This window comes from Bufo bufo, chromosome 2 (genome assembly GCF_905171765.1).
Source record: "Bufo bufo chromosome 2, aBufBuf1.1, whole genome shotgun sequence".
In the NCBI taxonomy this organism is placed as follows: domain Eukaryota; kingdom Metazoa; phylum Chordata; class Amphibia; order Anura; family Bufonidae; genus Bufo; species Bufo bufo.
In genome coordinates this window covers 20,515,574-20,530,971 of record NC_053390.1, presented here as the reverse complement: position 1 = coordinate 20,530,971, position 15,398 = coordinate 20,515,574, and the positions used below count along the sequence as shown (strand labels likewise).

The 15,398-nt window shown below is 43.7% G+C and overlaps 1 protein-coding gene across 1 annotated transcript in view; it reads right to left on the bottom strand.

Moving 5' to 3' along the window:
• Positions 1-12,357, bottom strand: part of LOC120990648 (zinc finger protein 260-like) — a 56,590-nt gene extending 44,233 nt beyond the window's left edge. Inside the window, exons 1-2 of the mRNA XM_040419563.1 lie at positions 12,312-12,357; positions 9,542-10,644 (exon numbers count right to left, since the gene is read on the bottom strand). Of these exons, the coding sequence (XP_040275497.1) occupies positions 9,542-10,644; positions 12,312-12,348 (1,140 nt within the window). The 5' untranslated portion in view covers positions 12,349-12,357. The remainder of the gene's footprint in view (positions 1-9,541; positions 10,645-12,311) is intronic.
• Positions 12,358-15,398: the final 3,041 nt, after the last annotated feature.

The window sequence follows — 15,398 nt, the reverse complement described above, 5'->3', positions numbered from 1 at the left end:
CGCAACTCTCTTAATTCCCCTACTAAGTCCCCTAATATTCCATGAGATTAGTCTCATCCAATCTCTTTATGGCGGTTATCTATTTCCTGTCTATCATATGAACCCAAAAAAGGGGGAACACCAGATGGAGCGCAGAGGGGCGAAGGGGGAAAAAAAATTCCCCTTTGTGGTACCTCTTACCCAGAAGCGGACACCGCAACAGGTTGCAAACCCCTCCCTAACCCACCCTACCTGAATGGCACAGGATAACATCCGCACCTGACCCTCTCTTGCATTACTCCCTCCCAACCAAGCCCCAGCCCTATTTCCTTGAATTTTTTTCTTTTATTTAATCCATACTTGCGCCGCTTCAACTGTGTCAAAGAAACAAGTCTTATTTTCCCATTCAACTCTCAGCCTAGCCGGAAACATCATTGAATACTTTACGTTTTTTTGAGCGCAGCGTTTTTTTGGTCAATAAAATGACTTCTTTTTCTTATTGTTTCTTGTGCATAGTCAGAAAATAAACATTATTACCGTACCTACATGTTCTAGTTTACCCTTGGTTCTTGACCCCTACGTATTACCTCCTCTTTATCTCTAACCGACATAAAATTAATTATGATTGGTCGGGGTCTCGTTCCCGGAGGGGGCATCCTTGCTGACACTCTATGAACACACTCTATAAAATTTTTATGATCTGAAATATCCTGGCCCAGTTGCTCCCTTAACCAGGTCTGTATAAATCCACAGGGATCCCGTCCTTCCACACCCTCCGGGAACCCCAAACACCTCAGGTTGGACCTCCTGGATCTATTTTCAAGATCCAATAATTTATTTTTAAGTTCTCTATTTTCTTCCTTTAATACACTTTTTTCCTTTGCTATTGTCTGTAACAGGTCCTCTACCTCAGATGTTCTCTTTTCTACTTCTACCAACCTGTCTTTATATTTTTGTAAGTCTGTCCTCAGGAGTCCCACCGTTTCCTTAATATTTCCAGTCTGGATGGAGAGATCCTGTATTGCCAAATTAAATTTTTTTATTTCTTGAAATATATCCTGCAAACTTGGCCCCTGCTCCTCCTCAGCAGAGGTGGTTCTCTCCACCTCTTTTAACTGGTTATTACTACTCCCTCCAGACTGGAATTTGCCCACCAGTGGTGTCACCTTAGATTTATCTATTAAACAGGTGGGTTCCCCCTCGGGAATTTGTGCTATATTATCCTTCTTCCTCCTGGGGGGACTAATCTGTCCACTTGTATTAATCAGCATTTGTTGTTTCGGTCTATCTGCTCTCTTGAGCGCAGGAGAGATCGAAGTATTGAACTCTAGTTGGGTTCTCCCCTTTTTGCCCACCCCCTGTCTAGACATTGTCGTTTTTTCCCTTTTCCTTTCCTATCCCTTCCCCCCTATCCCCCTCTCTCCCCTCTTCTCCCCCCTTCTCCTCTTTTTTTAATATCAATATTTAATATCTAAACATCAAAAAATGGGACAGGACGTCCACAGGCATTGAAAATGCAATAGTCAACAGGAGTATTTTTTTTACTAATTGACTGTGGGGCAACCGGTCAAAAAGGGGCCAGAAGTTTACCAACACAGACTACTAGGAGATTCTATCCAAGAAAGGGAAAGAGGAGAAATAAGAGGGAAAAAAAAAGGGGGAGAAAACCTCTTGCAGTTGCATAAAATAAAGCAACTTTACAGTTATTACTTAAGCAGTCCGTTAGTAAATCACTCCATGCCGCCTCATTAATATAGTTAATACAAGTAGGGTCGCAGTCTTGTTAGTATAATCAGTACAAATAAAGGCCCCCTCCAATTAACAAAAATGCATAATTAAATCATCCCAAATGCTCTCGGGTGATAAAACGTAGCAACTTTCAAATTGAATACCGGACAAACAATAGGTTGTATAGACCACAGACAGTTATTTGGGTTAGTACATATCATGTCATTAATATAGTCAGCCCAGCTGAACTCTCGCATCGGTTAGAGTTGCCATTACCACCTCGCCACCAACCAGTTAATATGATTGGCTCCGTTAGATAGTCCCTGATGTCTCTGTACTCATAAAAGAATGGCAAAAAAATAAATAAATGGTTAGTCGGATTAATTTGTGCCGCAGTTTTTTCTTCTTCCGTTCTCCGTCTCTAAGTATTTCATTACCAAACCGGTTGCTGTATACCACTTTTCCAGATAACAATATGGATCCCCTCCAAACACTCCAACTCCCCTTCAGTCAGAGACAATCTGCGCCATAGATAGATCTCCTATTTACGCACAGTTAAAAAGGAGTAGTTCTTCTAGTTGTACCACCACCAGCAAGCGTCCAAAATTACTGAATAGCAGCCAAGGTAGGCAAAAATAATAGGGGAGGATTCAAGGAGCTCAAAGGGGGGATTTACCTCGCACCCTCAGGTTCCACAGGAAAAAACAGCCTGTGCTTCTGGACAGGGGTACCAATATATATCCCTCGCCTGCCACTGTAAGTTCTTACCACTCCGATTGCCCGCTGACCTGGGAGGGGGAAGGGGGACCGCCCAATACTCTCACCTTAGGGCAGTTGTCTCACCATCCCATTTCCAGTCCCCCACTCTTGATCACTGGGTCGCTCCTGGCACAGCAACCACGGCTCCAAACGGCCTCCAGCAGAAATCCGGCCCCATACGTCTCACCTCTGCGCCAGCTCCCAGCTCCAGTTCACTGAAACGCCAAGCAGCTCGACATCCGTAACAAACAACACCAACCCCACAACATCAGGGCATCATGGGGACCGTACAACAGGGCAACAAGATGGCAGGGCACGAGCAGCGATCCAGGACGGCAGGGAGGCGATGGGCTAAAGCGGCATCGGCTACATCATTACCGACGCAGTACGGGCTGGAGCTCACAGTGTGGAGGGAGGTGCGCACGCTACCTATGTGCGTCCGCAAGCATGCCGCCAGGACAAGTTGTAGTTTTTAATGCCACCATTTAATATTGCATAGGAAGAAGTGAGAAAAAAATTCCAAATGGGGTGGAATTGGGGAAAAAATTCAATTTTGACACAGTTTTATGTTGTTTTTTTTTACATCGTTCAATATGTGGTAAAACTGGCTTCTGATCTTCATTCTCCAGGTCAGTACGACTCCGGCGATACCACATATGCATAGTTTTTCTTGCATTTTGATACTGAAAAAAAAAATATGAAAAACTTGAAGAAAAACTTTTTGGGGGTAATTTTCTGACCACTATAACTTTTTGATCACTTATTAAATTTTTTGTTGGAGGAGGCAAATCAGCCATTTTAGCGCTTTTTTCAGTTTTGCCTTTTTCCGTATGGGATAAATAGTTGTATGTTTTGATAGTACGGGCATTTTCGCACGCGGTGATACCCATGATGTGTCGTTTTTTTTACTTTTTTTATTTTCATTTTGGGGAAGTGGGTGTGATTTAGAATTTTTTTATTTTTATTTTAAAAACTAATTTTTAAAAAAAAGTAGTGCTCATAAGAAACCATGACAAGCAATCATTAGTTACAGGCAGGGGCTCCATAGAAAACATTGTGCTGTAGCCTCCTGTCATTATCTATGACAGGGGCTGCCGCATACAAGCTCCAGCTCCTCCGATCGCCACGTGGGGGAGCCGGAGCATTAGGCCCCTTTCAGATGAGCAAGTGTCCCGCTCCCGACTCGCAGCATGAGTATGTAACAGCTCCCATCGTGAAATCCCGAGTACTGCCGCCGGAACAGAAAAACAGAAATTCAACCCAGATGTGAACCCAGCCTTAGGTGCGGTGCTGTGAGTCAATAATACGGTGCATGCATGGGGTTACTCACTGGTGTCCAGGCTGCATACTAGGTTAGGTCTCAGATCCTATGCCTGAAGGCAATTCAAGATGGTGCCTTCCCCCTCAAGTGGTACAGCCACTGCTCCTCTTGATTGCAAGGAGAATGTTTACCTTTGGTGTTTCCTGCTGTGGTTGGCTGCTCCTCCCTTGGGGTCGTGTAAGTAGCATCTCTCTCATACCTACATTGCCCGGCTCAGGTGGGCTGGATGGGTGGTGCATCCACAGAGAATGTCTACACATCACTGGAGTGCCCTCTCCCTATTGAGGTAAGGCAGATGATCTCAGTGCATTTATCAATATGCTGCTGGTGTTTGTGACAGTAATATCACTTCCATTTCAAAACTTCGGAAAAATACTATACGGAGATCAGTCGCCGTACAGTATTAGAATGTATGGGCCCCGATGAGCCGAAGTAAGTTATTCGCAAAGTCGCAATTGATTTTTAAAGTGGAAAACTACTTTAAAACGGAAAATGAACTCGGCTTCAGTTCCGAGGTTCTGTCTTCAATCACGATGGCCTAACAGCCTTTAGATCACAATAGTCATTCCGATATCCTTTCCACATTATGGTAATCTTTGAATGTAAAATAATAATCTGTGAATCTGCCAATTCACAGATTTTTATTTGCATGCAAAGGTTATCCTAATGTGGACCGATCAGCTAAGTGCCCGGGTCTATAACTTGATACTAACTAACAGCTGGTGAGTGATGCATTCAACGGAGGAGGCCCGCTGACAGTCGAGTAAGTGATAGAGTGGATACAATAACCACATAGCTGTCACAGCGTGGTGTGGGTAGTAAACTCCACACCGAACGCAGGAGGGAAGGGGAAAGTTACTAGGCCTGGAAATTAGGGAAAGGGTGAAGGTTGCCACCTAGTGAATCCCTAATCCAAGCCATGACTACTATCTGTATGAACAGACTTCGATGGTAGGAATATTCATACACAGGAACCTAAAACCCTATCTCACCCTATAGGGCCCTGGAAATAGTGTCAGGACAGCTGAAGGAACAGGAGACCCCCTCAGACCTAATACAAAAGATAGGGGAAAACAACAAACTAGAAATAGGAAAAGACACTTAACTCCGAATAGTCCGTGGAAGAGCAGGAACTTCGTGGAGATCTAAACACCAACACTTCCACCAACAGAATAGAGCTATCAACCGCATAACATGATGGGTGAAGCCAGATTAAATAGGGGAGTTGGAATGACCAGCAAGCTACACAATGAGACAAGAGGTGTGGTCATTACCAGCAACAACACTAAAATAAGTGGAACCAAAAAAGGCTGTCAGATCACTTCACGTGCAGCCAGTCTCTTGGATCTTCTGACACCTGTCACGTTTGAGACCGAGACAATAGCACGATAACAAATCTATATGGCAGGACGCTAAAGGCACGTGTTCGTCAATGCTTTCTTTTTAATAGAAAGCCAAAGTAATAACACACGGCAAAACACCAGTAGCACATATCTGTGTCTGTCAAAACTTTTTTAATACAAATGCTGAGTATATATTTTTAAAGGGGTTGAGAAAATGAAAATACCTAAATATTAGGGTACTTTCACACGAGTGTTAAAGTTTTCCGGTATTGAGTTCCATCATAGGGGGCTCAATACCGGAAAAAAAACGCTTCAGTTTTGTCCCCATTCATTGTCAATGGGGACAAAACTGAACTGAGGTGAACGGAATGCTCCAAAATGCACTCCTTTCTCAGACCAGAGAGAAAACCGCAGCATGCTGTGGTTTTCTTTCCGTCCTGGGATGCGGAGCAAAACGGATCCATCATTACCCCCAAAGCAAGTCAATGGGGACGGATTTCTCTGCCACAATAGAAAACGGATCTGTCCCAATTGACTTTCAATAGAGTTCAAAACTGATCAATTTTGGCAATGTTAAAAATATGTTAAAGATAATACAACCGGATCCGTTCAAATGGATGCAGACGGTTGTATTATCTGTAATGGAAGCGTTTTTGCTGGACTCTGCCAGATCCAGCAAAAATGCTAGTGTGAAAGTACCCTTACTTTATTATAAATATATAACCAAATACCTTTCATTAGTTATAATGGCTTGTTTAGTCTTTTGAGCAATCATTAGGAGAAATATAATGGCCGCCATCCTATTAGTAAAACACAAAACCTGTCCTAAACACGCAGTGGGACAAGTTACTTCACAACACTGAACTAAAGAGCTGCCTCATCCTCCTCTCTACTCTGCCTGTCAGGGATTATGATTCTCAATACAGCTGATAAGATCTTCAGCTGAATCTCTGTGGGAATGGAGTTCATGAGGAGACATGAAGTACACAGAGCAGGAGTGGATGTGGGTAATGAGTAGCAGCTATTATATGCAGTCTCTATTACCACAGCTTTAATAGTTGGCGCTATATAAACATTATTATTTTGCTTTAATGTTTTTATATATATATATATATATATATATATATATATATATATATACACACTGCTCAAAAAAATAAAGGGAACACTTAAACAACACAATGTAACTCCAAGTCAATCACACTTCTGTGAAATCAAACGGTCCACTTAGGAAGCAACACTGAGTGACAATCAATTTCACATGCTGTTGTGCAAATGGGATAGACAACAGGTAGAAATTATAGGCAATTAGCAAGACACCCCCAATAAAGGAGTGGTTCTGCAGGTGGTGACCACAGACCGCTTCTCAGTTCCTATGCTTCCTGGCTGATGTTTTGGTCACTTTTGAATGCTGGCGGTGCTTTCACTCTAGTGGTAGCATGAGACGGAGTCTACAACCCACACAAGTGGCTCAGGTAGTGCAGCTTATCCAGGATGGCACATCAATGCGAGCTGTGGCAAGAAGGTTTGCTGTGTCTGTCAGCGTAGTGTCCAGAGCATGGAGGCGCTACCAGGAGACAGGCCAGTACATCAGGAGACGTGGAGGAGGCCGTAGGAGGGCAACAACCCAGCAGCAGGACTGCTACCTCCGCCTTTGTGCAAGGAGGAACAGGAGGAGCACTGCCAGAGCCCTGCAAAATGACCTCCAGCAGGCCACAAATGTGCATGTGTCTGCTCAAACGGTCAGAAACAGACTCCATGAGGGTGATATGAGGGCCCGACGTCCACAGGTGGGGGTTGTGCTTACAGCCCAACACCGTGCAGGACGTTTGGCCTTTGCCAGAGAACACCAAGATTGGCAAATTCGCCACTGGCGCCCTGTACTCTTCACAGATGAAAGCAGGTTCACACTGAGCACATGTGACAGATGTGACAGAGTCTGGAGACGCCGTGGAGAACGTTCTGCTGCCTGCAACATCCTCCAGCATGACCGGTTTGGCATTGGGTCAGTAATGGTGTGGGGTGGCATTTCTTTGGAGGGCCGCACAGCCCTCCATGTGCTCGCCAGAGGTAGCCTGCCTGCCATTAGGTAAGAGAGATGAGATCCTCAGACCCCTTGTGAGACCATATGCTGGTGCGGTTGGCCCTGGGTTCCTCCTAATGCAAGACAATGCTAGACCTCATGTGGCTGGAGTGTGTCAGCAGTTCCTGCAAGACGTAGGCATTGATGCTATGGACTGGCCCGTCCGTTCCCCAGACCTGAATCCAATTGAGCACATCTGGGACATCATGTCTCGCTCTATCCACCAGATGCTTTAGTCCAGGTCTGGGAGGAGATCCCTCAGGAGACCGTCCGCCACCTCATCAGGAGCATGCACAGGCGTTGTAGGGAGGTCCTACAGGCACGTGGAGGTCACACACACTACTGAGCCTCATTTTGACTTGTTTTAAGGACATTACATCAAAGTTGGATCAGCCTGTAGTGTGTTTTTCCACTTTAATTTTGAGTGGGACTCCAAATCCAGACCTCCATGGGTTGAAAAATCTGATTTACATTTTTTAATTTTTGTGTGATTTTGTTGTCAGCACATTCAACTATGTAAAGAACAAAATATTTCAGAAAAATATTTAATTAATTCAGATCTAGGATGTGTTATTTTTGTGTTCCCTTTATTTTTTTGAGCAGTATATATAAATATATATATATATATATATATATATATATATATTTTGCTATTATACACACCTACCATACTTATGCTGCTGTTTTAATTTTCTTACACTAGGTCAGGGGTGGCCAACCCGTGGCTCTTGAGCCGCATGCGGCTCTTTGCTTCTTCAAGTGCGGCTCTAGCTGTGGAGCCGGGAAGCAGTCAGGCCGGCTCACTCTCCTCCCCAGGCTCAGATCTCTTTTACTGATTGGGCACTGTTGCTACTTTGCAGCCTTAGCTCACTCTCCACTACGTCCTGATGCACACAGTGTGAGAACGTAGTACGTGGAGACACGCACTATGACCTGACGTTGTGCTCATCAGGTCACAGCCTGATCAGGAGAGGGAAGAGATTTTTTAAAATGATAGAACTGAGCATTGGGGTCTGATCTAAGCATTGGAGGTTCGGATCTGAACATGGGGGGGTCCTGATCTGAGCAATGGGGTCTGATCTGAGCATGAGGGTGGCAGGTCTGAGCATGGGTTGGTCAGGAATGGGCATGGGGGTCAGATCTGAGAATGGGATCTGAGCATGGGGGGGGGGGGGGATCTGAGCACTGAGGGTCTGACACTAGGAGTCTGATTTGTGTTGTCTGATCCGAGCATTAGGGGTCTGATTTGGAGGTCTGATGAGATTTGGGAATCTTGAATCTTATTTTAGGTCAGATGAGGATTGGGGATCTAATTTAGGAGTCTGATCTAACGTCTGCTGAAAAATATATTTTTTCTTTTTTTACTCTGCTAATGAAAAATAAGAAAAAAAATATTTTTATCAGACCTCAGATCAGAAAAATATATTTTTTTTCTCTTATTTTTCTTTGTTAAAATCTAGGTGCATCTTGTAGGGTGAAAAATACAGTGACTCGTGTGTAAATGTATAGCTTGTGGCTCCTGGTAGTCATACTTTTTTTTTTTGGGGCTCTTTGTGTCTGTAAGGTTGGCCACCCCTCCACTAGGTGGTAGGGACCCCAACTTATTTTTCTATGGTGCCCTATAAATTATAGTTATGCGCCTGATTCAGAGATATATTTTTAGGCTATATTGTGATCATATGGCTGTATAACGGAGTTGCTTTTGTGTAATTGTATATTTTATATAATTTTTGTTATATATTTGATTCCCCGCGCCCAGGGTTTGGTGTTATATTGATAAAACCTAATAACATGTTCAGGAAAAGAAAATCAGAAAAATGTGTGGTTAAAATAAAGAGAAAGCATATGAAAAGTATTCTATATTCAACAAGCACAGCCCAAATCACTTGTCTAAGACACACAAAATAGTAATAAATCATCATGTCTTGATGCCAATATAAGATTTTCTTTTTACATACTGTTTAAATGACAATCAAATATATCCAAATATGTTATAAAACTATTACATGGAGCATTGTTACTTCTCCCCATATCACTCTGGACTCTTCCGCAGTGTGGGTGGAGGTGTGAATACAGAGATAAGAAGCAAGGTTCATGGGGACAATTCATCTTCACTATTCCAAAATTGGATCCTAGTCCTAGTTGACCTCAGAGAAATATAATTTTGTTGTCTGGGAGATCATAGGCAGTCTCACCCTCACCCCCCCCCCCCCCCCCCCCAAAAAAAATATGAATCTTTTTATTGGTTGTTTAAGGTCCATGGATGACCTGATATGTTAAAACATGTGATAATTGTTTCTCTCCAGCGTGAATTCTCTCATGTGTAACAAGATTTGATTTATCTGAAAAGTGCTTCCCACAATGTGAACATGAATATGGCTTCTCTCCTGTATGAACTCGCTCATGTTTAACAAGACTTGATTTATCTATAAAACATTTCCCACATTCTGGACATGAATATGGTTTCTCTCCTGTGTGAGTTCTGTTATGTATAACAAGATGTGATTTATATCTAAAGCACTTCCCACATTTTGAACATGAATACGGCTTTTCCCCTGTGTGAATTCTCTCATGTGTAACAAGAACTGATTTATCTGTAAAACATTTCCCACATTCTGAACATGAATATGGCTTCTCTCCTGTATGACATCTCTCATGGGAAACAAGATGTGATTTTTGTGTAAAACACTTCCCACATTCTGAACATGAATATGGCTTCTCTCCTTTGTGATGTCTCTCATGTTTAACAAGATCTGATTTACGTGTAAAACACTTCCCACATTCTGAACATGAAAACGGTTTCTCTCCTGTGTGAAATCTCTGATGTGTAATCAAATACGATTTCTGTGTAAAACATTTCCCACATTCTGAACATGAATATGGTTTCTCTCCTGTGTGAATTCTCCCATGGTTAACAAGATCTGATTTTTGTACAAAACTTTTTCCACATTCTGAACATGAAAAAGGCTTCTCTCCTTTGTGACGTCTCTCATGTTTAACAAGATCTGACTTCTGTCTGAAACTTTTCCCACATTCTGAACATGAATATGGTTTTTCTCCCGTGTGAATTCTCTCATGTATAACAAGACTTGATTTCTCTGTGAAGCATTTCCCACAGTGTGAACAGGGGTAAGGTTTCTCTCCTGTGTGAATTCTTCTGTGTGTAGAAAGAACTGAGCTTTTTTTTAATTCTTTACCACAATGAAGCCTTTTACCCACTTTCTGACCTGTATTTGTGGTAACAATCTGTGATTGGTCAGGAGAATATACCTCATTAGGAGATTTATATGATTGATCTGTATAATGAAGTCCTGGATGTACATTTAGAGTAATGAAGTTTTCTCCTGAAGATTGCTGCATGATATCTTCATCTTCTACTTTATAATTTAGTGACAACATGAAGTTTCCCTTAGAACCGTTACTGGACTTCTCTGTTAAAATAAAAATTGGAATTAGATTTTTTTTCCCCCCAAACCATAAGGTAGACAAACTTATAACATTATTAGGCTAAGAGTGAATCCAGAAGGAAGGAGCGTTATAATCCATTCATTTTGAATTTATTCCTGGCTTTGGAACAAAAACTGCATGTGTAATTACAGCCTTATAAAGCTTTCTACAGTCAGGTCCATACATATTAGGACACCGACACAATTCTAACATTTTTGGCTCTATACACCACCACAATGAATTTTAAATGAAACGAACAAGATGTGCTTTAACTGCAGACTGTCAGCTTTAACTTGAGGGTATTTACATCCAAACCAGGTGAATAGTGTAGGAATTACAACAGTTTGCATATGTGCCTCCCACTTGTTAAGGGACCAAAAGTAATGGGACAATTGGCTTCTCAGCTGTTCCATGGCCAGGTGTGTGTTATTGCCTCATTATCCCAATTACAATGCACAGATAAAAGGTCCAGAGTTCATTTCAAGTGTGCTATTTGAATTTGGAATCTGTTGCTGTCAACTCTCAAGATGAGATCCAAAGAGATGTGACTATCAGTGAAGCAAGCCATCATGAGGCTGAAAAAACAAAACAAACCCATCAGAGAGAAAGCAAAAACATTAGGCGTGGCCAAAACAACTGTTTGGAACATTCTTAAAAAGAAGGAACGCACCGGTGAGCTCAGCAACACCAAAAGACCCGGAAGACCACGGAAAACAACTGTGGTGGATGACCGAAGAATTATTTCCCTGGTGAAGAAAACACCCTTCACAACAGTTGGCCAGGGCAAGAACACTCTCCAGGAGGTAGGTGTATGTGTGTCAAAGTCAACAATCAAGAGAAGACTTCACCAGAGTGAATACAGAGGGTTCATCACAAGATGTAAACCATTGGAGAGCCTCAAAAACAGGAAGGCCAGATTAGAGTTTGCCAAACGACATCTAAAAAAAGCCTTCACAGTTCTGGAACAACATCCTATGGACAGTGCAGATGGACAATGACCCAAAGCATACTGCAAAAGCAACCAAAGAGTTTTTTAAGGGAAAGAAGTGGAATGTTATGCAATGGCCAAGTCAATCACCTGAGCTGAATCCGATTGAGCATGCATTTCACTTGCTGAAGACAAAACTGAAGGGAAAATGCCCCAAGAACAAGCAGGAACTGAAGACAGTTGCAGTAGAGGCCTGGCAGAGCATCACCAGGGATGAAACCCAGCGTCTGGTGATGTCTATGCGTTCCAGACTTCAGGCTGTAATTGACTGCAAAGGATTTGCAACCAAGTATTAAAAAGTTAAACTTTGATTTATGATTATTATTCTGTCCCATTACTTTTGGTCCCTTAACAAGTGGGAGGCACATATGCAAACTGTTGTAATTTCTACACCGTTCACCTGAATTGGATGTCAATACCCTCAAATTAAAGCTGACAGTCTGCAGTTAAAGCACATCTCATTTCAGATCCATTCTGGTGGTGTATAGAGCCAAAAATGTTAGAATTGTGTCAATGTCAAAATATTCACGGACCGGACTTTATAACACTTTGACTTCCTAACAAAGTCCAGGATTCTGGTTTACACCCAGTCACAACTATTACTACATACAGAAAATCATGACTTGATAAAACGAAAAAAATTGAATTTTAATTGTTTCATACCCGTGGTGACATCTCCACCTGGAATGTCCTCCTCCATCTCACTCTTACACGGGGGATCGCCCATCATCCACTGTTCTTCATCCTCCACTTTAATAATAATCAGATCTTCCCCCTGATTTGTCAAATGTAAAAATTCAGTACAATACAAATCTAACAGATGCACATAAGAGACCCCCACAATCTATGACCCCTCTATGACTGCAGGATCTTCCTATATAGATGTATTAAGGGCTCAGCTCCATCTACCTGAGGATTCTCTGGGACCTTCTCCTCTGGACAGTCCTGGGAATACAGAGGACGGGGACATCTCTCTGGTGGATTTCTCCTCTTGAATTCATCTGTGAAGACACAAGCACACAGTGACGGAATACATGGCCTCCTGTAGATCTGTCTATAGATCAGACACTTCTCAGCTCCTTCACTTCTAGGTTTAGTTATCAGGGGCAAATGACAATATTCTGCTCCTCACCACACGTGCTGAGGTCCCAGCACCTAGCAGACCACAAGCCCGAAACAGCATCTGACCTATGAGAACAATTTTGCGGGGAGTGGACTGCACAATATTACATAACTGTAGCCATGTTCGGAGGATACAGTTATAAGTGTGGGGAGTTCTTTTAAAAGTTTCCTACATCACCCTACTTACTAAAAAGTGGCAGGCATCGTTTTGCCACAATGACACTTCTGTTTATGAGGTAAATTTCCAGAGAGAGAACCCACAGTGAAGACCTTCATTAGTCAAAGTACATACAGAAAATAACTGCAACTACTCCCAGTCTCCTCTCCACCAGGCTCCAAGGTGTTGGAGAAAGCTCTTCATCTATATCCCCCTCCAAGTCTCCTTTCTCCTAAGAAGGTGTTCATTTAATTCAATTTACTTCAATTCAATACCACACACAGGTGAAGTGAAGTGAATAGCAGTGATTGTCTGGTGACAATGGTGTGTGTGTGTGTGTGTGTGTGTGTGTGTGTGTTCGTGTGTGTAATGTTAGCCAGCAAGGAAACAGTCAGATATTGAGGTTGATGTGATGGAGCAGTAATATGGATACGAGTAAGGATCTTAGCAACTTTAGGACCAATCTGTGATTTGTAGACAACTGGGTGAGAGCATCTCTAGAGCAGCCGATCTAGTGGAGCGTTCCTGTTATGTAGTGGATTGCAAGAGGGTAGATAGGGTTGTTTAGGCCCTTTATCATTAAAGGTCATAGAAATTGAGGAAGTAGAAGTTGTCACTATGATCTGCAAATTATCAAGCACCTAGCTCCAATCTGTGGCATGGGCATAAAAGCCAGACGGTGTTAGCCCAGCAGTCCGTGCCAGCGCTGCTGCCCTACCCACGGACACGGGCGCCAGGCTTCCTCTTTTCCTCCTGCTGCCATGCGGTGTGCTGACAAGCGTGGGCAGCAGGTAGCTTAACTGTTGCATCTGTGCTCCATGCCAGAGTTTACTTCCTGCTTGAGTGCTGTACTGTTGTTAGGGCTTGCATGGGTGTGTCTTTCCCCACTTGTGAGGCAGCACGTACACGCCCTGAGTCTCCCCAGCCTATGGCTGGCTTGCAGGAAGTATTTAAAGGTGCTTCCTGCCCCAGGAAGATGCCTGAGCAACTCATGGTCACTAGTTTGTCTAGTTCCAAGTCTGAAGGTGTTTTTCAAGTTCTGCTTTGCTGTGTACCGGACCCCGTTTTGGAATTATCGGATTTTGCCTGTTTGCCGCCTGCCTCTGACTTCAATTAGGGACCTTGCTTGATCGCTGCCTACCCTGACCCCGGACTTCCTAACCACGTACTTTCCCTCGGTGCTTGCACTGGTATCTCTGACCCCCTGGTCAGCTGCCACTGACTCGGGGACTGCTCTAGAGTGTTGCCTGGCAACTACCCTAACGGCCCAAGCCTATCCTCACCATCAGAAGCTCTAGTGAAGACCATGTAGTTGCTTAGTCACGCCCCTCCAGAGTATAGCCAGTCAGTGGCGCAGTGGGTCCACACCCGCTGCTTGCATAACAGACGGAAAGAAACGACAAAAATGCCAGTTATCGCCACTTCTTGCAGACTGAAAGGGACAGAATCCTTGAGCTGACAGGCCTTGGTTTATCACTCCAGCAGGTCTCTACGCACCTAGGCCGAGATGTCAGCTCTGCTCCACGTTGTGTGTCCCGATGGTTGGGACAACGTCAAACTGGAATGCACGGACGGATCATCTGATTAGGAGAATGGAGAAATATCGATCCATCCTGTACTGCAAATTAGACTGGAAGTCATATCTGAAGCCTAGGGTGGCAAACACTTCCATCAGGAGAAATCCTTTAAGAAGATGAGATTGGATGTGTGAGGCTCGCAGGTGCACACAAAGCCTAGTTACTGACATATCTGCTTTTCTCAACAGGACTGATAGGTGGGAACCATGTGTTATAGAGACATATGACGATGGAAAAGGATTTAAAGCCATAGATGAACATCAATCTTCAGTTAGACAAATTGTCTACAAACAGGGAACATTCAGGACTGCCGCTGCTGTTCCTAGGAGTGGACATCCTGATAATATCACTGCACGATAACAACGGCAATCCTAAAGAAAGAAACCCATGGGTAATATCAAAAGACCCACAGAAGACTCTACAAACTGTAAAAACCTCTGTCCATGTGTCCACTGTTAGAAAAACACTGGACAAGAATGGTATCCCAAAATACATTGGAGCCCATCTCAAGTTTACCTCAGACCATCTGGATGCGAGGCATCATGGTTTGGGCCAAGTGAAGTTTGGCACCACAACCTGGGTCTGGTAGAGTGGGGCACCAAGACCTGAGCCTAGTAGAGTGGGGCACCATGGCCTGGTGGTGGGGAAACGCACGGTTTGGGCCTGGTGGTGGGGAAACCCACGGTTTGGGCCTGGTGGTGGGGAAACCCACGGTTTGGGCCTGGTGGTGGGGAAACCCACGGTTTGGGCCTGGTGGTGGGGAAACCCACGGTTTGGGCCTGGTGGTGGGGAAACCCACGGTTTGGGCCTGGTGGTGGGGAAACCCACGGTTTGGGCCTGGTGGTGGGGAAACCCACGGTTTGGGCCTGAGAGCCATGCAACACTTTTTAATTG